Consider the following 23,877-nt stretch of genomic DNA (forward strand, 5'->3'; position numbering starts at 1 on the left):
AATTAAAAGATTGTAACCATTTCAGCATACCAATCGTGTCTGTATGAGTTATGAGTTACCCGCCGGCGAGGTCCTCCATTAAGCCATCTCCAAGAGCCTAGGCCACAAGGAAAAGTCGGGCTACCTAACAGAAAGTATATATGACTGCATTAAAATGCTATGGCTTTATGAAACAACTTCTAGGTCCAATCTCTCCTGGGACAGGGGCATCTCTCAGCCTGTTATTGCTTTGTATGGGTGTCTTGGCCGTGGTTGATCACAAGCACCTGTGATTCCTGCGCAACTGTATGCTGATTTTTGTTGGTGTCTGACCTTGATCGACCATGTGAATGAGACCTAAGTTTTGATTCGCACTTATGCAGTTTGCTTTTGATCCATTTAAGCAGTGCTTTTTGTTTTGCATTTTTGTACACACGTTTATGAAGCATTTTTTGTGCATATTTTGAGGCGTTTTAAATTTTTATGCTTTTTTTTTTACCCAATTTGTTGTTGGGTAGATGAAAAAACTCAAAATGCAAGTCTATTGAACCAAAAATGCACCGTTTTGCTTTTAGAAAAGGCCCTGACACTTTCCAAAAAGACAGCTGCTAAAAAAAGTAAAGATGTGAACGTGTCCCGTAGGAAACCGTGTTAAATGTACTGTAGTGCGTTTCTGCAAAAAGTATAAAAAAATGCATAGATGTGAACCAAGCCTTAATGGTGAGCAACCTTAAAAAAAATGCAGCGTAAGGCAGATGCTATGATTCTACCTGAAGCTAGTATAGGGGCAGGTGTAAAGATGACTGACAGGGTTTTATTGTACCTGTGTAAATCAGCTCCACATAGGGAGTGGCTTCCTTACCATGACATTTCAATTCACACTACTCAGACCGGTCATATTTCATACCCATGTGCTTCGGTGGATGTTTGAAGTGAGTTTTACATAAACTGTCACAAGAAATGATAGATGATATTCTGATTTCCAAGGTAGTTCTATTTTAGTTAAAGGTGAGGATTGCCATCATATTTGCAGAAATATTTGTAATAAATTGTTATGATCTTTCAAAAAGCATCTTTAAAACCTGTTATGTATTCATTCAGAACCATTATAGGACTAGCGTACGGTATGCACCAGAATCTGATTTAATCCCAGTTTTCTATTCTCCTCCATGTAGTTGGATCAGATCAGGTGGATCGCAGAAATGGACGGGCTCTGTCTGTGACCGTTATGCTCAGATCATCAGGGGATCAGCAGACAGATCCCCTGCTGACCAAAACGGAAGACATATGTGTGAAACGGGCTTTAACCAGCATGAAGACTTGGCTGGTTCCCCTTTACACTGAAGATTTTTTAGTTTTAGAGTAGAGAGGGATTAGAACTCCTGTTATGCCACGTACACACAATCAGAATTTCGGCCTGCAAAAGATCGATGAGAGTTTTTCGTCGGAAAATGCGACCGTGTGTATGCTCCATCAGCCTTTTGCTGGCTGGAATTCGAGCCATCAAAATATTGAGAGTATGCTCTCAATTTTTCGGTCAGGAAAAGTTCCTATCCAAAAAAGTGATCGTCTGTGGCAATTCCGACGTGCAAAATTCCTATGAATGCTTGGAAACAATTTGACGCATGCTCGGAAGCATTGAACTTCATTTTCTCGGCTCGTCGTAGTGTTGTACGTCATTGCGTTCTTGACAGTCGTAATTTCAACTAACTTTTGCGTGACTGTGTGTATGCAAGGCAAACTTGAGTGGAATCCCGTCGGAAAAGCCGCCATATCTTTTTCCAATGAGAAATCCGATTGTGTGTACGTGGCATTGGTCTTTATTGCTGTCTCTACCCCCCATTAAGGAGATTCAACCCTCTCCATTTGTCCTGTTTACCATTATCATTGAAAGTAAAATAAAATCCCAAATTTTAGGTTGTCCCCAGAAAAGTAATAGTAGGGAAATCTTTTAATGGGGACACTAGTTCTGATGGCCTGGGTTCCCGAAAGGAATTCCCTTAATTTGCAGTTATTTCTTCTCACTTCCTGGTTGGCTATGAGACAGGAAATAAAGGGAAATCTCTGCAATGGGACATAGATGTCGAAAACACATTTGACAGGGGTAATAACCCTCCCTTACTCTGTCCAAAAAGAAAAAAAAGCTTTGCATATAGTTCTACTTTAAGTTCAGAAATTCTGGAGGAAACCAGGCATGGCTCATCACCTGGCCAATACCATCCCTACAGGGAAGCATAGTGGTGGCAGCATCATGCTGTGGGGATGTTTTTCAGCAGCAGGAACTGGGAGACTAGTCAGGATCGAGGGAAAGATGAATGCAGGAGTGGACAGAGACCTCCTTGATGAAAACTTGCTCCAGAGCACTCTGGACCTCAGACTAGGGGGAAGGTTCATCTTCCAACAGGAAAACAACCATACGCACACAGCCAAGATAACAAAGGAGAGGCTACAGGAAAACTCTGTGAATGTCCTTCAGTGACCCAGCCAGAGCCAAGACTTGAACCCGATTGAACATCTCTGGAGAGGTCTGGAAATGGCAGTGCACCGCATCCAACCCGATGGAGCTTGAAATCTATTTTGGAATAAGGCTGTAATATAACAAGATGTGAGAAAAGTGAAGCGCTGTGAATACTTTCCAAATGCACTGTAGTCACAATGCCCTGCTGCATGGCCCACTTCTGGCCTATGGATTGGAATTCTCCTGACACCCAGATAGGAGCAACCCTTACTCCTGCAACAAGACCTCCCATCTCCTGTTTGCTATCTGGGGTACCTCTGACCCCTTGGTGAGACCCTCTGTCTCTTGGCTTCTGGCTAGGCCTATCTGACCCCTGGGTGTGATCCTCTGTCTCTTGGCTTCTGGCTGGGCTCCTCTGACCCCTGGGTGAGACCCTCTGTCTATTGGCTTCTAGCTAGGGCCCTCTGACCCCTGGGTGAGAAATCCTCTGTCTCTTGGCTTTTGGCTTGGGGCCCTCTGTCCCCTGGGTGAGACTCTCTGTCGCCTGGCTCCTAACTGTAGCTCCTCTGACCCCTAGGTGAGATCTTCAGTCTCTCACACTGGTAGTGGTCTCCAACTGGGAGCTCTGAGCTATCTTCAGACTTGAGTATTTATTGACCCTGCACACCTGTGTACTCAGAAAGGTGGCAGGCATCTAGCAAAACCCAGACACAGGATTGAAAGTTCAGATCCAGAACTACAAAATCCATATAAAGCCAAAAACTCAGCTTTCACCGACTTACAAATTATAGTTCTGAACCTCGCATTAACCCTTAATGTGAATCCTGTGCCACATTTTCCTATATTCTCACAATAACAGGGCCCTTCATGGTCACACTTTTCCTTTTTTTGACCATTCATGGCTCAGTTTTCCTTAATCATACAGCATGCTGAATGAAAAAACTGAACTGATTTCCCATCAAGGTGGATAGGGGAATCCTCCCCACTGTGTCATTGTACTCTGACAGCGGAGAAGTTAGCTGGACTACTGAACTACATTTTTCAATCAAGCCCATTCATGAGCAGTTGATCAGTAGAACTGGCAGAATTTCTATCCATCTATGGCCAGCTTTAGAACTACCTTGGCAGTTGAAACAGTTCACCTGGCCGGCCAAACATAGATCACATTTTGGCCAGTTCAGCAGGGACCATACGAATTTTGATCCATGTATGGGCAGGCTGGATGTATAGAAGTCAATCTACTGGTGTTTGAACGAAAATAAAAATGACTAATGTATGGGCTGCTTTAGATGCTTTTCAACTGTTTATTTATTTTTAACGCTGTTCAGATTTAATTATAACAATTTGTAGATTGGCTCTACAATCAGTTTACCATCTGTTAAGGTATAAGCCACACAATGAGTCTATTGTTTTTAATAAGTCAGAAGACTTGTGAAGAGGAGAAGTAAGGTCCTGCACAGCAGGAAGCCTGTGTGTAAAGTGAGCAAATATACAGTATAGAGACAGTATATAATTACAGTATTTTTTAAACATTGACGCACACATTTATAAAAAAATGTATTTCCAGTTGATGTCTATTACATAGATATCAATAAAATAAATTAGAAGGGCTTGACTTTGTTCAATGACAACATGTAACGGCTGTCAAATTATTGAGATACAAGAAATGAGGGGCATTCACAGTCTTCTGTAAAAAGAGAAGCCCAATAAATGGCCACTTCACTAGTTACCTGGAAGAAGTTGTACATGTGAACCGGCCATTGGCTGGGCCTTTTCTGCTAGCTTTATGGATATTTGTAACCTTTCTGTTTTAAAGACTGAAGAGTTTTGGAGGATTGCCAGTGTCATCCAAAGCCTGATTTCAGTAACTCAACTGGTAGTTCAGATGCACTACCTTGCTGAGGACTGTGAGTAGATTTTTTCATATTCCCAGGCATTCCTGGTGAATCTGATGGCCATGTCTCCTCATCACCCTGTTAACTTATATACCCACACACTCCCTACTGAACTTTTCTAGCACTCGCACTCACCATGGAAAAAGGTGTGTCTTTCAGTCTTTCCGGTTGGATATTTCCTTTGGAGGGAACTGAAATTACGGAAAGATCGTCACTTAGTACATGATGCAAACAGAAAAAAAAATAATTCAACCGACTAAGTGGTTGGATGGCAGCCCAGACCCTTAATATCCTGTCAGAGATATTTAAACGGTATGGGTAAACAGTAAATTATCTAAATTGTATTTAATAATGCCTCTATTAAATAACAGCAGTTGTGTCATAAGAATGCATTGCCTTTACATGTAAGAACTTTTGATGTGTTTAGCAGATTGAAAGAACACAAAATTTGTTTTACTGCAGTTCACTAACATCTATTCACCCCCCTCCCCCCCCCTCTATCAATTGCCAATTATGCTCCATTTGATGGTACTATTCACAAAGCAGTGATGTGCAGCAGCAGTAGATAGGTTAGAGGTTTAATACCAAAAAAAAAACGGAAAAACTGACACATATACTTACTTTTTTATTAGATAATTGAAAAAAAAAAAAGCAAGTTTTTTAATGGTGATAAAAAAGCTAGTGTTTGACCTTCCTTATGCCTCCTATAGTTTGTGAAGCATGAATAGGTAGATTCTAGGAAGATTCTAGGGAGACCCAAGTGCCAAATAGATAAAACGGAAACTGTTTATAAATGTATGCTTGAGCAATATGAAAGGTGTCTCACACTGTGGGCTTATCGAGTCTGATGATAGGTAGGAAGTTTTATAATTGATCCGACATTACGTATATACCTTTCAGTTGACTGTATGAGCCTTAATAGGTGTTGGTAAATGGTATTACCAAAATCACTTTAGCTTCTACTTTTTGCACCCATTTTTCAGATCAATATTTTTTTTATTTAATATAAATGCAATGTGACTATTTATTTTTATTACTTTTAGTTTGCTGGATTGGAGTCGGGGTTTGCGTGCTTTTGTGGAAACAATGCAGACTACAGAAAACATGGAGAAACACCAAGTACCGATTGTAACAGCGTATGTTTTGGAGATCACACACAATCATGCGGAGGAGATGGGCGAATTATCCTGTTTGATTGTAAGCCCCATTTGTTGTTTTTTTTCTTCTTAGATGCATAGTCATATATGGCTAAGATATAAGGTGAAACTTTTAACTGTATATTAATGTCTGTGGTTTTGGAACTGGGTGCAAGCTCAAATAGGTGTTATCGTTAGGTCTCCATAAACTTTTTGCCATATAGTGTATCCCGTTTAGTACAGATGTCATTAAAGCTTGAGGATAATACTCGCCGGCCCATTAATTAAAAAAAAAAGTATAATAATTAAGATTGTAGATGCATTCAACTTATTTTATGCCTGTAAAAGCTGCCCTTGTGTAGTCAGAGTTTGCTGCTGGGCGCTGGCAAGTTCAGCAGCCCTAGCACAGAGCTGTCACTCAAGTGGCACTCTAAAATATGCCCCTTACTAGGGGCAGTGGTGTAGCTCAAAATGGAAGGGCTCCACTGTAATCTTTTGCCTGCCTTACTGGGCCTTGCCTCTTTGCCTCTTTGCTCAATCATCGTGCCTCAATAGCACTCAGCAGTAAAGAGAGCATGCTAGGCCAAAATGTGCTGTTATATAAGCGTCCTGCTCATTATATGCCACAAATTACAGTGCTCCATATATCTCCACCCAGTATTTCCAACACAGATCGCATGACCAAATACAGGAGACCCGTGGCAACATCAGTTTGCTGGTCTTTAGCAGCTTCCCTATGTAGCTTTGCCTGGGAGGTCTAATTATTTGTTTCCATCCAGAATACTGCTGCAATGCTGCAACCACTGGGGAAGGGAGCACAACCTGGGAGGTCTGGGGACAGCCTGATATGATTCTTTACCCTGAATAAAAGCCATTCAGCATGTTGTGATTATTGTGTCACTGTGTCAGTATTGTGTCAAGGCTGGATCGCCCAACTTCATATATATAATATATTCTTTGAACTAACGTTATGCCTTGAAGAGATGGTGAAATGGTCACTTTGAGAGATGATACAATACAATATAAATCATATTAAAATGTATAAATATACTTCAAAGCTCTTATCACATTCATTTCCTCAATGTTTACTTTTATTTTATTAAACATGTTCTTGCTTCATCTTGGTTTAGCATATTTTAACAGTCATTCTAAACATTAACACTGTTGTATGTTTATATTCAGTAGATGTGTTTCAGAAATGTACATGAAGTGTGAGCAGATTAGAACATACTGCGTCCCGTGCCTCCCTCAGTTTACCTTCTCATGAGTGTCTGTGATTATGTACTTGTTCTGTAGTCGAAGGGAGATGGTTTGTAGCAGAAGGCTTCAAGGCTGGAAGGTTCTCATAGCATAGATAAACCCAAGAACAAACCCAAATACTGTAGATACTGGAGCGCTGCAGCTGGAGAGAAAGTCATGATGAACACGGTTCCTCTATGGTTTTCTGGGTCACTGGGGAAGCATTTCCATTGGATGCTGTTGCCTCATGTGACTCTGGTAGCCATCTTGGGTCAACAGCTATTTAAGACCCTGTCCCCCAGGGTAGTGCAGGGAAAGTTACCCCATCTGTTATGGACAGTGCTAGCGGTAGGGTTCATGACTAGATGGAAAGCGTAGGGTCACAACCTTCTGGATATGTTCCTGGTTGGGTATAAATGGCCAGGCTGCATTTTGCCCCTCTCTACAAATGCTGTCATTCTAGCTGGAACCTGGTCTGTTCACGTTGCTGTAATCGTGAGTGCACCTGGCTGGGCAGTCTCCCCCCGGATTGTTGTGAACTGTTGTCGCCATGCCCCGCTGCACCTCACCTACATACTAATCCCTCCCATGTAGTAGAGATGAAGAGAGAAACACATGCTTAAAGGCCAGTCTGGGTGACAACCTCTGTCTCCATAGATGCAGTGTGTCAGGGCTGGGCCCAGCCCTTCCTTTTCTGAGCTGGCCGCTCAGCTGTCTGCTACGTGACTGTCAGGTCACCTAGAGCCCAGGTGACAGGTGCACACCGTAGGGTTGGGGATGCACCGCAAGGCTGTGGACCCTACGGCTGACGGCTGCAGACGGGGGACAGATCCCACTGGGGTAAGAGCGTAAGATTCCCCGGGGCGCGGAGTCTAAGAGCCAGCTGGTGTTCACCAGAGCTTCGAGTGGTGAAGATGGTCTTGGCTGCAACTGGCTCCAGGTCGCGACCCCCAGGGTCCCCCAGCTCACACCCACAGTAGGTAACAGGAGGATAGGGATGGTGAGGGACAAAGCCAAGGTCGGGGCCACAAGCAGAACAGAATAGTCGGGTACACGCCAATAGGTCAGGGTCACAGGCAAGCAGGGATGGTCAGAACACGCCAAGGTCGGTAACGGAAATCAGAAGCAGAGCACACGACAGGAAACAGGAAGCTAATACACAAAGGTTGATCAGCAGGATAGGCTAGCAGTGCAAAGGTTAATATAGTGTAGTCTGATAGGGGCTAGGGTGGAGCCATTCCAGAGGAAGGAAATAAAAGCAGTCAGGTGAAGCTCGGCTGGTCTCTAGAAATGAACACATGCAGACAGGTAAGGAGAACAACTCTAATGCATAACCATGACAGTACCCCCCCTCTTACGAGGCCTCCCCCTCCCCCGCCTGGGACCAGGTTTAGAGGGGAACTTCAAATGAAACTTCCTCAACAGACGAGGTGCAAAGACCTCGGAAGCCGAAATCCACGACCTCTCCTCAGGACCAAAACCTTTCCAGTGCACGAGGTACTGGAGAATGCCTCTACAGAGTCGGGAATCCAAAATTTGGCTAACCTCGTACTCCTGATCATCCTCAGAGACCGGTGCTATGGTAGGGGAGGGACGAGAGAACTTATTGAGGACTAACGGCTTTAGAAGGGCAACATGGAAGGAGTTAGAGATTTTGAGGCTTTTGGGAATCTGGAGCTTGAAACAAACCGGATTCAGTTTAGAAATTATGGTGTATGGACCAATGAATCTTGGGGCAAATTTGAGGGAAGGAACCCGGAGTTTGATGTTCCTGGTGGAGAGCCAGACTTTGTCTCCTGGCTGAAAAGAGGGTGGCTTACGCCTGCGACGGTCAGCAAAACTCTTGAATTTGTTGGCAGCTTTCTGGAGGGAATCATGAACGTCAGCCCACATGGAATTGAATGATTCCTGAACAGTAGCCAAAGCTGGAATGTCAGAAGAACAAATCATAGGAAGGGGAAGCTGAGGATGTCTTCCATAAACAGTGAGGAAGGGTGTTTTCTGAGAACTGACGTTAACATGATTATTGTGGGAGAACTCAGCCCACGGTAATAGTGATGCCCAATCATCATGATGGGCAGAGACCAAGGTAGGGAGAAAGACCTCTAACTCCTGATTAACTCTCTCAGTCTGGCCATTGGATTGGGGATGATAAGAAGAGGTAAAATCCAAGGTAATGTCGAGGGATTTACAAAAGGCTCCCCAAAAACGAGAAGTAAATTGCACACCCCTGTCCGAGACGACATGCGAAGGAACACCATGAAGGCAGAAAATCTCTCGTACAAAAATGGGAACCAAGGCAGGGGCAGAAGGGAGACCAGGAAGAGGAACAAAATGAGCCATCTTGGAGAACCGATCGATTACTACCCAAATGGCCGTATTATTCTCCGATAGTGGAAGATCAGTGATAAAATCCATGGCAATATGAGACCAGGGCTCCTTAGGAATGGGCAAGGGCATGAGAAGACCAGCAGGGGCTTGAGTGGAAGATTTAGACTGAGCACAGACGTGACAAGCCTTAACATAGTCTTTAACATCCGAGCGGAGATTAGGCCACCAGTAGTGACGACTGATAAGCAGGAAGGATTGGAGGAACCCAGCATGACCTGCCATCTTGGAATCATGTCCCCAACGAAGGATCTTGGTTCTTAGCTCCGTGGGAACAAAGGTCTTACCAGGAGGAATCTTTGATTCCAGGGTGGTAGAATGGGCAACAATGCAAGAGGTAGGAATGATCGGCTCAGGATCAGGGTTGGACTCCTCGTCCAAGGTGTCAAATGACCTAGAGAGCGCATCAGCTCGACCGTTGCAGGAACCAGGTTTGTACGTAATCGTGAATTTAAAACGAGAAAAGAAGAGACTCCACCTGGCCTGTCTGGGGTTCAGACGTTTAGCATTCTGTAGGTACTGTAGATTCTTATGATCAGTAAAGATCGTTATGGAGTGAGGGGAACCTTCCAAGAGATGACGCCACTCCTCCAACGCCAATTTAATTGCGAGAAGTTCCCGATCACCAATGGCATAATTTCTCTCTGCCTGAGAATTTTTTTTGGAGAAGAACGCACATGGTTGACATTTCTTCTCAAAGTCCTGAAGAAGCACAGCTCCCACCCCCATCGAAGAAGCGTCTACTTCAATAAAAAATGGGTCTTCAGGATTTGGTCTCCTCAAGAGGGGTCCAGAGACAAAGGCCTGTTTCAGATCGTGAAACGCAGAGACAGCCTCGGAAGACCAGTCTTTGGCATTAGCACCCTTCTTGGTCAAAGCGATAATAGGCGCAGCAATGGAAGAGTAATTCCTTATGAACTGCCTATAATAATTTGTGAAGCCAAGGAAGCGCTGTGTGGCCTTGAGGCTAGCAGGAAGGGGCCAGTTGGTAATGGCAGAGACCTTTCCGGGATCCATGCGAAGACCCTCACTAGAAACAAAACATCCCAGAAACAGGACCTCGGAACATTCAAAGGAACATTTCTCCATCTTGGCATAGAGATTGTTCTCTCTAAGGCGCTGAAGTACGGTGCGTACATGGTTTCTGTGAGCAGGCAGATTTTGGGAAAAGATGAGAATGTCATCCAGATAGATGACAACAAACTGGTACAGTAGATCCCTGAATATTTCGTTGACAAAGTTCTGGAACACAGCTGGAGCATTACACAAACCAAAAGGCATAACCAAGTACTCGTAATGCCCGTCCCTAGTGTTAAATGCGGTCTTCCATTCGTCACCTTCTCGTATTCGAATGAGATTTTATGCACCTCTGAGATCCAATTTAGTGAAAATGGAAGCCCCCTTCAACCTGTCAAATAGCTCAGATATTAGAGGTAAGGGGTAACGGTTTTTAATAGTCACAGCGTTTAAACCTCTATAGTCAATGCAGGGCCTGAGGGTGCCATCCTTTTTGGCAACGAAAAAGAACCCTGCTCCTGCAGGCGATGAGGATTTCCGGATGAAACCTCTCTCCAAATTCTCAGCGACATACTCAGACATGGCTTGGGTCTCTGGAATGGATAAAGGGTAGGTACGACCCCTGGGCAGGGTTGCTCCAGGGACAAGGTCAATAGCACAGTCAAAAGATCTGTGAGGAGGAAGTACCTCAGCAGACTTCTTACAGAACACATCCCGGAAATCGCTATAAGCCGCAGGAAGATCGGACGAGACAGATGTGGTAGCAATGGGAAGTTTCCTCTTGGGGGTCACCTTGGAAAGACAAGACGAGAAACACGAAGGACCCCAGGCCAGGATCTGCCCAGATACCCAGTCCACATGTGGCGAGTGGAGCTGCAGCCAAGGAAGACCCAATACAATGGGGGTAGAGGCCTTGGGTAGGATGAGGAAGGAGATCCACTCCTGGTGGAGTATCCCTACCGACATCCTAATAGGTAGCGTCTGGAAACGGATAGGACCCCCTGGGAGCACAGTGCCATCAATTGCCGAGACTACTAGTGGAGTAGCGAGGGGAGAAAGGGTAAGCTTCATAGAAGAGGCAGTTCTCCAGTCCATAAAATTGCCGGCAGCCCCGGAGTCCAGATATGCTAGGACTGATTGGGGAGAAGTGCCTACATGGAGGAACACCGGAAGAAGGAGACGAGAAGGTGATGTTTCTGGGTCCAATACTCCACCTTCCAAATGTATTAGACCCGAGCGTTTCCCAGACGGAGCGAGCAGGAGTCACGAAAATGACCCTTTCCCCCACAATAAAGACACAAGCCCAGAGTTCTGCGTCTAGCACGTTCTTCGGGGGTTAGTCTGGTCCGGCCCAGCTGCATGGGCTCCTCAGCAGACGGAGGATGCTCCACAGGGCGACGGGGAAAAAGCTCAGGCTGACTAGAACCTGGGGGGTGCTGGCGTCTTTTTTCTAAGGACCTCTCCTGGAAGCGAATGTCAATTTGATTACATAAGGAAATGACTTCGTCTAGACCGGCGGGGATAGCTCTTCCTGCTAATTCGTCCTTCACTCGGTCTGAGAGGCCATGTAAAAAGGTTGCGACCAGGGCCTCATTGTTCCAGCTCAATTCCGCTGTAAGGATACGGAACTGAAGTGCATATTGGCCCACTGAACCAGATTCTTGGCGAAGGCGTAAAAGGGCACTAGCCGCAGAAGAAACCCGAGCTGGCTCCTCAAAGATGTTACGAACGAGCTTCAAGAAGTCGGACAGGCTGGAAACCACTGGATCATTTTTCTCCCACAGGGGGGCAGCCCAGGCTAAAGCTTCACCGGAGAGGAGGGAAATGATATAGGCTACCTTTGCCCGATCGGATAGAAAGTTTTGAGGCTGGAGCTCAAAATGAATGGTGCATTGGCTGAGGAAGCCCCTGCAGGCCTTGGAGTCCCCAGAGAAACGGGACGGAGCAGGCAGTACTAATGAATGCGTGGATGCGACTGGTGCAATAGGTGCAGTCGCAGACTGTACTTGAGGCTGCGGGTTCGGGGTTCCCAAGGAAGCCTGTAGCTGCTCGAAGCGAGAAGCCAGATCCTGGAGGAATCGCATCACCTGAGTCTGATTAGATTCCTGGGTCTCGAGTCTCCGCACTATGCCCTGCAATGGATCGACTGCAGGGAGCGGCACGTCAGCCGGGTCCATGGCTGATCAAACTGTCAGGTCACCTAGAGCCCAGGTGACAGGTGCACACCGTAGGGTTGGGGATGCACCGCAAGGCTGTGGACCCTACGGCTGACGGCTGCAGACGGGGGACAGATCCCACTGGGGTAAGAGCGTAAGATTCCCCGGGGCGCGGAGTCTAAGAGCCAGCTGGTGTTCACCAGAGCTTCGAGTGGTGAAGATGGTCTTGGCTGCAACTGGCTCCAGGTCGCGACCCCCAGGGTCCCCAGCTCACACCCACAGTAGGTAACAGGAGGATAGGGATGGTGAGGGACAAAGCCAAGGTCGGGGCCACAAGCAGAACAGAATAGTCGGGTACACGCCAATAGGTCAGGGTCACAGGCAAGCAGGGATGGTCAGAACACGCCAAGGTCGGTAACGGAAATCAGAAGCAGAGCACACGACAGGAAACAGGAAGCTAATACACAAAGGTTGATTAGCAGGATAGGCTAGCAGTGCAAAGGTTAATATAGTGTAGTCTGATAGGGGCTAGGGTGGAGCCATTCCAGAGGAAGGAAATAAAAGCAGTCAGGTGAAGCTCGGCTGGTCTCTAGAAATGAACACATGCAGACAGGTAAGGAGAACAACTCTAATGCATAACCATGACAGTGACCAGTTGAAGTCACGAACAGTCTACGTGACCAGTGGAAGTCACGTGTTTTGTGACGTAATACGTAGGATACCTTGAGGCAGACAGACACCGGAAGAGACGGTCAGTTACGAGCTCGGCGCTCGTTTTAACATTGCGGGATCCACACATGGAAATGTGAGTTCTCGATTATTTCATTAATAAACTTCATCTTTGTTGAAAATATACTACGCCATGGTAGGCTCTTTGTATCCCCCTTCTTATATCCTGATACATTGAACATGTGAGTGATCATAGACACCTATTCAGCGGAAGGAAAAAGAAAGGATCCCCTCTGGCTCTGCTTCAGACATAGTAGGGACATGTAGGAATACTACAATCTGAAGGGATTAAAACTCTCCCTATTTCCTCTACATGCTGTTTACCTTACAGCAGTAAGGTAATTATTTAGCACAGCCACGAGTGTCAGTGACACTGAAGACACCTGCTGCACTAAAAAGTCACACTGACACTGGATATTATTATATTATCACTCAGTGTTCCTGTAAAACACTGTTACACTTGCACTATTTTGCACAGTGGACCCTGAAGAGCTCCATATCTCACTTTGGACTCTATTTATGCCCTTCTTTTTGGCATTTTCTTCTGCATATTTGCACATTTGCTCTATTTATTTGTACATTAATTTTTGCACCGATTAGTATTTATATATTTTGCTTATTTGCACATATATTTATTTGCACTTAGCTAGACTGCTAATTACATCTGTTCTTATTTATTTAATTATTTTGCACATTGTGGATTAGATTGCTTTGATTTTGCACAATAGCACTTTATTACAAAAGACACTGGATATTATATAACCTACTCTGTATCTAGCATCATTCAGATATATGATAATTATGTTATGAATTTCAAATGATAATTTTAGGAGCGCAACACCACTTATTACTTTAACCACTTAACAACCGCCCATTGCTGATTAACGGCTTCAGGGCGGTTGTTTAACTCTGAGAGGCTGTTAATTAACGGCCTCCCAGAACTCTGCTCTCGCGCGCCCCCTGGGGCGCGCACACGAGAGCATCCGCGACCGCTGGGTCCAGTGGACCCGGCGCATCACGAATCACGGTAAACGGCCGCTCATCGCGGCCGTTTACCACGTTATTGCTCCGTCAAATGACGGAGTGATCACTTGTAAACAAGCCGGCGTCATGTTATGACGCCAGTTCCTCCCTCCCCCTCTCTGTACCGATCGGTACAGCGGAGGGGGAAGAGATCGGTGTCAGCAGCGATGTGGGCTGCATCTGCAGTGCCCACATCGCTGCTCACCGAAAATTAACCCCTCGATTCCCTGCATTACTCTGCAATACCCTGCCATTACTCTGCAATGCCCTGCAACACTCTGCAATGCCCTGCAACACTCTGCAATGCCCTGCAACACTCCGCAATGCCCTGCAACACTCCGCAACACTCCGCAATGCCCTGCAACACTCCGCAATGCCTTGCAACACTCCGCAACACCCTGCAACACCCTGCAACACCCTGCAACACTCTGCAACACCCTGCAACACCTTGCAACACTCTGCAACACTCCCCAATGCCCTGCAACACTCCGCAATGCCTTGCAACACTCCGCAACACCCTGCAACACCCTGCAACACCCTGCAACACCCTGCAACACCCTGCAACACCTTGCAACACTCTGCAACACTCTGCAACACTCCGCAATACTCTGCAACACCCTGCAACACCCTGCAACACTCTGCAACACTCTGCAACACCCTGCAACACTCCGCAACACTCTGAAACACCCGCCAATACCCTGCAACACTCTGCAATGCTCTGCAACACCCGCCAATGCCCTGCAACACTCTGCAATGCTCTGCAACACCCGCCAATACCCTGCAATGCTCTGCAACGCAGTACTCTGCAACGCCATACTCTGAGATACCCAGCCATACTCTGAGATACCCAGCCATAGTCGGTGATACCCTGCAATACCCAGCCATAGACATCCCCCCCCCCTCCCGCCGCCCTCCGCCCTCCGGTGCTTCTACCGAATCACTAATACGATCAAAGCCAGAATCTTTTTTTTTTTTCAGGCTTCCCAGCTTAGAGGTGAGATGCGGGGTCTTATTGACCCCACATCTCACTGTAAAGAGGACCTGTCATGCCATATTCCTATTACAAGGGATGTTTACATTCCTTGTAATAGGAATAAAAGTGATCAAAAAAATTATTTTTGGGGAAAAAAATGTCAAACTAAAATAAATAAAGTAAAATGAACAATAAAAAAAAATGTTTTTTTTTAAAGCGCCCCTGTCCCTATGTGCTCGCATGCAGAAGCGAACGCATAGGTAAGTCCCGCCCACATATGAAAACGGTGTTCAAACCACACATGTGAGGTATCGCTGCGAACGTTAGAGCGAGAGCAATAATTCTAGCCCTAGTCCTCCTCTGTAACTCAAAACATATAACCAGTAAAAAAAATTTAAATCGTCGCCTATGGGGATTTTTAAGTAGCGACGTTTGGCGCCATTCCACGAGCGTGTGCAATTTTGAAGAGTGACATATTAGGTATCTATTTACTCAGCGTAACTAAGATTTGCTTGGTTGACATTCCTTCTGGCTCCCTGACATTTTGGCTTGTCTGACTATCCGTTCCGGTTCCTGAACTCTGGCTATGTTTTGACTATGTTTACTGTGTTCCCCTTGTTTTTATTATTATTAAACAAGTGTGATTTAACTGTACTTCTGTCTCAGTCAGATTCATGGTTTCTGACAAAGTGGAGTAAGTGAGCGTACAGGAAGCATGATTGTAGAGCTGTCTATGACACAGTGAGTGTCCTCTCAGCAAAGAAACCTTGTTTGTCCATGGACGCATGTGTGCAATATGTGGTCATTAAAATGGTTTCAAACCCTTAGGCTCAGTTCACATATATGTAAATCAGATGAGTTTTTAACATGTGAATCGGACCAGCTTTCAATGGAGCATGTTGGGACAGCCACGATCTGTTTCTAAAGATTGTTCTGTGCAATTTTGGGTCCAGTTTAGGTGCAAATTGAAGTAAAAATTTGAACCTGAACCGGTAAATAAAACCGCACCAGACTCCAGACTGCAAACCGCAGCTGTGCATGTGTCAACCCAGCCTTACATGTACCCAGTGAAGTGACTGGATTTGGCTGATTAAACCTATTTATCTGCAGTCTTCTCTTCTCTACATCTCTTCAAAATCCAGAATTTATAAAGCTTCTCTGAGCTGTTAGAAAACTGGAGATGGAGAACTGAAATTATACACTGCAGAGCTCATTGAGGAGAGCTCTGAAACGCCTTTTTACGTTGTCAGAATGGCACGGGTAGGCAAAAGGGCGTACCTGTACATCCCTTTGAATTTGCCGCCTAGCACAGGAGCATACCTGTGGATCCCACAAACTCGATGTTCACCGGCGGCCTGCGATTGCGGCTAGGAGAGGCAGAACGGGGAGATGCCTAAGTAAATAAGGCATTTCCCTGTGCTGCCTAGCAACATGACAGGGATCTACTGCTCCCTGTCACCGGGAGCAGTGATCTCTGTCATGTGGTAGTGTGCCCACCCCCCCTAGAGATAGAACACATCCAGGGAACACACTTAACCCCTTGATCGCCCCCTAGTGTTTAACCCCTTCCCTGCCAGTGTCCTTTATACAATAATCAGTGGCTATTTGTAGCTCTGATCGCTGTATAAATGTCAATGGTCCCAAAATAGTGTCAAAAGTGTCCGATCTGTCTGCCATAATGCCGCAGTCCCAATAAAAATCGCAGATCGCCGCCGTTACTAGTAAAAAAAATTATAATAAAAATGCCATAAATCTATCCTCTTTTTTGTAGATGCTATAACTTAATTGCTTATTGCAATTTTTTTTTACCAAAAAGATGTAGAAGAATACATACCCGCCTAAACTGTGGAAGAAATTAGTTTTTTTGTATCTTTTTGGGGGATATTTATTATAGCAAAAAGTAAAAAAAAAAAATTCAAAATTCTGCTTTTTTGGTTTATAACGCAAAAAATAAAAATCACAGAGGTGATAAAAGTTAATTTGTAACTGAGGGCGGGGCCACACAGTTACATATGCGGGTGAGCCCCGTCCCCCTCTGATGCACGGGGACTTCCCCATGGCTATCCTGGGGTGTCAGAGGGGGCGGGCCACCTAGTTATGGGGAGCTTCCAGAGTACGATAAGCCCCCCGCCCGCAGAACCCAACAACCACCGGGCAAGGGTTGTGGGTATGAGGCCCTTGTCCCCATCAACATGGGGACAAGGTGCTTTGGGGGGGGCTTTAATTTTGAGGCTGGATTCCCCTTAAAATCCATACCAGACCTGAAGGGCCCACACCATTTTTTTAAAAAAATTGGCGCGGGGTTCCCCTTAATATCCATACCAGACCTGAAGGGCCTGGTATGGAATTTGGGGGGACTCCCATGCAATTTTTTTTTGTAATTTTGGTTCGGGATTTCCCTTAATATTCATACCAGACCCAAAGGGCCCGGTAATGGACTGTGGGGGAATTCCATGCCGTTTTTTTTCAATGACTTTTATCTGTATTGCCAGGACCGACAATTCATTATAGCCGCAAGAACTTTTAAATGACTTTTTTCCTTTAGAAATGTCATTTTGTGCAGGGACTGTTCTAAACACGGGAAAAATTTGCCACTTTACAGGCATACTATAGAACCCCCCAGGTACTAAATTTATTAAATGTAGAACATTTTTGATATTTAGAAATATTTCACTTTTATTGTTTCACTTTAAGCATTATTAAAATCACTGCACCCGAAAAAAACTGACATTTTTAAAACTTTTTTTGCATTGATACATGTCTCCTGGGGCAGGACCCGGGTCCCCAAACACTTTTTATGACAATAACTTACATATAAGCCTTTAAAATTAACACTTTAGATTTTTCATGTTAATGTCCCATAGACTTTAACAGTGTTGCGGTGGTTTTCGAAGTTGCCCTGAACCTATTGTTTGGTGTTTTGCAGTACACCCGAACAACCAAAGTTCCGCTCGAACTTATGCAGGGGCCGAACCGTTTGCCCACCCCTATCAAATACCACCAAAAGAAAGCTCTAATTATGGGAAAAAAAGGACGGAAATTTTGTTTGGGTACAGCATCGCGCGACCGTGCAATTGTCAGCTAAAGCGACGCAGTGCCGAATTGCAAAAAATGCTCTGGTCAGGAAGGGGATAAATCCTTCGGGGCTGAAGTGGTTAAGGTAATTAGTACTTCCACAGAAAACAATATAAAGTAATAATCAGCTGCACCTTTCAATATTTATATTATATTCATCCAAATGGTCAATTAATGCAGCATATCTGCAGACATAGTTACTCAGTTTAATGATACACTTTCAAGCTGTGTCAGACATAACCAAATACATCAGTCTGATGTAATTTCCAAAAAAATAATTATAAACACACTGCTTTATACAGTAAATAAATCAGTAGTGGAAAACATTGGATTACACAAATCAATGTCTGTTTTTTAATATTCTTCTGCCTGTAAGGTTTACTCAGATATGTACTTACATGTCTAGACATGAAGTTTGAGTTCCTTGCCTAAAGCTCCAAGGATGTGGCAAGAAGGCCCAGATACTCCCACTCTTCCTATTAGTAAAATATATGGACGAATAAATGACCATGTATCCCTCAAGGCACTGCAGTTCAGAGTGCTGGGTAAATGAAAACTCTCCCTTTCAGTTATATTTTTTGTTAAGCCAATATACACTACGTTAGGATAACACTAGGTTAGTGTTAAACTGCAGCTTCTTAGTGCATTGGTTATACAACCTCTAGACATGTACTTGCTTTAAATGGCTTTGGAAACCTTCTCATTGCCCTATTACATAATACTTGGCTACAGCAACTCATTACCTACCTACGTTTGTGCACTGCAGTCCATAAATTCAAGCACTACCTGTGTTATGTGACCTGAACCACTGTTAAGAACATACAGTGCTCACCATAAATGAGTACACCCCAACAGATTTGTCAGAAAACCTTTATTTTCCATTCAGAATCAACATTTCCTATGGGATGCTATACTACAAAATACTCCCACAATAGCGGGCCTTTGATTGCAAACAAGATTTGTTCATTTGCACACACAAAAAAAGTATTTTTGCTAACAAATTCATTCAAGACCATGTTGCAAAAATGAAAAAACCCTAGGAGCAAAGCTACATTTTAGACAATAAAATCCTAATTAACAAGAATTTAACTTCAGGTGAGTCTATTCATTAAACCGGTGTCCAGCAGACAGTTGCTTATACACACTATAAAAGGGCATTACTTAACAAAGAAAACACATTCCTATTTCATGCTGTCAGCAATGGTATCACATGGAAGAGAAATGTCACAAGGCCTGAGAAAGAAAATAATTTCTTTACACAAGAAAGGTGAGTGCTACAAGAAGTTCAGCAAAGCTTTACTTATCAGTCACCATACTGTAACAAAAGTGATAAAAAAAATTAACAAAGGTGGAACTGCAACCATCTCACAGAGATGTCCAGGCCGTCCACTGAAGTTAACACCTCGAGGAGTGTCTTCTGATGAGAAGGGTTGAATAAAATCACAAAAGAATTGGCTAAAGTAGAATAAATAGAAGTAGAAAGCCAAACTGGAGTGATTGTTTCCTGTGACCCAATACAGGGTACACTGCAGAGGAATGGCGTGCATGGGTGTCATCCACGAAGGCAGATTCTCTGAAAACCCATGCACAAAAAAGAATTTGCCAGGGCCCATGCTAAAAAAAGAAGACTACTGGGCCTCTACTGGGACTCTACTCTGGAGTGATGAGACCAAATTAAATGTTTTTGGAAGTGAGAAGTACAAAGAAAAATGTATGGTGCCTACAGTGAAACATAGTGGTGGCAGTGTCTTTCTGTGGGGCTGCATGAGTGCTGCTTGTGTTGTGGGGAACTCCATTTCATTGATAATATCATGAATTCATAGATGTATTGCTCTATATTGAAAGAGAAGATGCTACCATTACTCCGTGCCCTTGGTCGTCGTGCATCTTTTCAACATGACAATGATCCAAAATACACATCTAAGGCCGCTGTTGCATTTCTGAAGAACAGGGTGAAAGTGATTCAATGGCCATGTATGTCTCCTGATCTGATCCCAATCGAATACCTATGAGGAATTCGGAAGAGACAAGTTGAGCATCACTTTCCATCCAGCATCCAGTATCTATGGCAGGCTGTTCTTGAAGAATGGAAAAAGATAGACGTTACAATATGTCGCCAACTTGTTCATTCAATGCCTAAAAGACTTAGTGCTGTCCTTACAAATCATGGAGGTCATATAAAATACTATATGTAGTCATTTTTGTTGTGGGTGTATTCATTTTTGCATCAACTAATTTAAGTAAAACTGAAGATTTTGTCATCTAAGTTTTATTTTTAACCTTACTTTCATGTAATGAGCCAAACAAATGTTCTATAATGCCCCGTACACATGATCAGACTATCCAGCGGACTTAGTCTGGTGGACAAAACGCCGTAATGTCTGCCAGACTGTCCGAATGAGCGGACCTGCCCACACACAGGACTTTTCCGGAGGTCTTTTGAAATGAACGGACTTGCCCACACACACGGAGGAAAGTCCGTTCATTTTGAGCACGGCTCCAGGTAGCCAGGACTAGCGAAGGAAGTCAATGCCGCCGCCTTCGGCGGCGAGATTGACAGGTCGCTGGCCCCGTCACCTGGTATGGACTTAAAGGGGAAGCCCTACGACGAAAAAAACATATATCAGATCATATCAGATCCTTATCCGAGCACGCAACCCAGACGGTCAGGAAAGGGGGTGGGGATGAGCGAGCGCCCCCCCCCCCCCGAGCCATACCAGGCCGCGTGCCCTCAACATGGGGGGGTGCTTTGGGGAAGGGGAGGCCGTGCGGCTCCCCCACCCCAAAGTACCTTGTCCCCATGTTGATGAGGACAAGGGCCTCTTCCCACCAACCCTGGCCGTTGGTTGTCGGGGTCTGCGTGCGGGAGGCTTATCGGAATCCGTGAGCCCCCTTTAATAAAGGGGCCCCCGGATCCCGGCCCCCCACCCTATGTGAATGAGTAAGGGGTACAATGTACCCTTACCCATTCACCTGTGAAAAAAATGTAAATAAAACACAACACACAAGGGTTAAAAATAGTTTATTGCACAGCTCCGGGGGTCTTCTTCCGTCTTCGGGGGTCTTCTCGCCGGACTGCTCCGCTATCCTCTGCTAGCTCTTTTACTAGCGGAGGAGCCCAGAGGATGCTGGGACTGTGACATCATAATGGGCGGGGACATCACCCGGTGATGTCCCTATATAAGTTGCCGCACGCCGCGTCCCTTTCATTGTGGCCAGAGACAGCGACGAGTCAACAGCTCAAGAAGAGAAGAACAGAAGGCGAAGACAGCGGCGACAGCTGCGATAGAAGACTGGGCCACCGCTTGTAAAAGAGTTAGAAGAAGGCACGGAGGCCCGGCAAGAAGAACCAAAGAGGGGGACAAGACCCCCAAAGTCAGAAGAAGAGGGCGGCGACGAAGAAGAAAGCTGGGCTCCTCCGCTAGTAAAAGAGATAGCAGAAGATAGCGGAGGAGTCCGGCGAGAAGACCCCCGAAGACGGAAGAAGACCCCTGGAGTTGTGCAATAAACTATTTTTTACCCTTGTGTGTTGTGTTTTATTTACATTTTTTTCACAGGTGAATGTGTTTCTTCACAGGGAGATGGCAGTGATTTAGGACATACAGAGCTCAGCATAAATGAGTACACCCCTTTTGAAAAGTAAGATTTTAGTCAATATCTCAATGAGTATGGGGTACATTGTACCCCATACTCATTCACATAGGGTGGGGGGCCGGGATCCGGGGGCCCCCTTATTAAAGGGAGCTCATGGATTTCGATAAGCCCCCCGCCCGCAGACCCCGACAACCAACGGCCAGGGTTGTCAGGAAGAGGCCCTTGTCCTCATCAACATGGGGACAAGGTGCTTTATGGTGGGGGGGCCAAAGCAATTGACTAAAACCTTACTTTTCAAAAGGGGTGTACTCATTTATGCTGAGCACTGTATGTCTTAAATCACTGCCATCTCTTTGTGTTTACACAAACTTTTCTTGAATGTAGAAAACAAATAAATGTTAGTTATGTGACTAGCTAGCCATTTGAAAAGTCATAATTATATCTTTTTCCTCTCATTCATTTATTCTCAGTTGCTGAAAAGCAGTTGCAATATAATTATATGAAGCTTGTCACTAGATGTCTGAAATCACTAAATACTGCCTGTTCCACTCAGAAAGGCCTGCTTTTCTTCACAAATCAATGGGACATTCTTAGTCATCTTTCTTTTTGCTCATTGTAACTGAGCTTTCAGCTCTTACAAAATTTCAAAATAACATTACAAAGTGCAGCAATGAAGCCCCATTAAGTTATTATAAAAGCAAATTAAGCTTGTACATCTGTTATTGACATGGCCAGAGTCGACGTCACCGTATAATCAAAAGAATGCCCTTTAATCTGCTTGTGTGTCATGCCAGTGGTTCCCAACCTTTTTTGAAGCTATGACACACTATGAAGAAACTTTAAATGTTTGTGACACACATAATCCATTATAAATGAAAAACACAATAGGTCTACATAGTATTGATATTCTTATGTCATATTGCTATTAATATTTATATGACATTAAAAATGTAAAGATGCAGATTGTTGTTCCGAGGAGAATATTTTGCCTTAGGGGTTCAGGAAGGAATTTTTTCACTGTTGGAGTAAACTGGACCTAGATCTAAAAGGTTTTTTTCATAATGGTACAACAAACTGTCTAAATGACCATATTTCGCCCCTTTTTTCCTTCTTACCTATTGCAGACAGTTGGGTCCAGAGTGTAATTTCCAGTGGCTACAAACTAGATTTCCTAATTAATTTCCTCCACACTTTATATTCTCGAATTTGCCATCTTTCCAACAAAAACAATCAGATTAAGCAGTTCTAAATGAGGAACGATTTCAGTTTTTTTTTTCACGAACCTGTTCACTGTTCCCAAAGTAAATGAATGCACTTGGCGCATTCTGGATTTAAAAACTCTTAACTTGTTCTTGCAAAACCAAAATTTTCACATGAAATCAGCCATGTTGGTCATTGTCTCCCTTCTACTGATGGACCTTCTGGCATCTGTGAACATTTAGGAATGCTTACTTACACATCCCCATCTCTCTTCCTCACCAACACTATCTGTGTTTTGCTGGGGGCACACAACGTTATCAACCTGTTACCCTCCCTTTTGACCTGTCCATGGTACCCTAGGTGTTTACAAAAGTATTTGCCCAGGTTCTTTGCTCTCAGGGATTCATGTTGCCCTCTCGGCACAGGGGATTTCTTTGTCGGAAAAGAATGACTCCTTAATAATATATTGAAATGCAGGGTAATTCAGGTTGCCCCTCTCAGCTGCGAGGTCGCTTCATCACAATTAGGGATGAGCTTCGTGTTCGAGTCGAACACATGTTCGACTCGAACATCGGTCGTTCGTGCGTTCGCCGAATTCCGAACGTTTGGGCCGTTCGCGGCAAAATTCGTGTGGCCCACAATGCACTGCGATGGCGCAATGCATTGCTGTCTCACGATTGGCCAAGCATGCACTGTGACCCCGCATGCTTGGCCAATCGCAGCGCCAGTAGCGGGAAGAGCAATGGTTGGTCACAGGCATCCTGCCTGTGGCCAATCATAGCTCAGACAGTGTAGTGCACGCCCCACACTATATAAAGCTGCCTTTCAGGCGGCCTCGTGTAGTGTTTGTTAGCATCTGAAGCAGTGGGTGTTCTGTGTACCTTCAACACAGTTACACACCAATCGTTTTTGGCTGATTTACTATTTTGCTCTTGTGTAGTGGTTACTGTCTGTGCCCTGACCGCAGTATACACCACTATATTCACCTCACCTATATAGCTAGTGATCTAGCTTT

General features: G+C 44.7%; 1 protein-coding gene across 1 annotated transcript in view; it reads left to right on the forward strand.

Moving 5' to 3' along the window:
* KREMEN1 (kringle containing transmembrane protein 1) overlaps positions 1-23,877 on the forward strand; it is a 234,155-nt gene that overhangs the window by 172,799 nt on the left and 37,479 nt on the right. The window contains exon 5 of the mRNA XM_077462082.1: positions 5,376-5,529. Within this exon, the coding sequence (XP_077318208.1) occupies positions 5,376-5,529 (154 nt within the window). The remainder of the gene's footprint in view (positions 1-5,375; positions 5,530-23,877) is intronic.

This window comes from Lithobates pipiens, unplaced genomic scaffold (assembly GCF_037356315.1).
Source record: "Lithobates pipiens isolate NorthernLeopardFrog02 unplaced genomic scaffold, aLitPip1_a1.2 Scaffold_3, whole genome shotgun sequence".
Taxonomy (NCBI): Eukaryota; Metazoa; Chordata; class Amphibia; order Anura; family Ranidae; genus Lithobates; species Lithobates pipiens.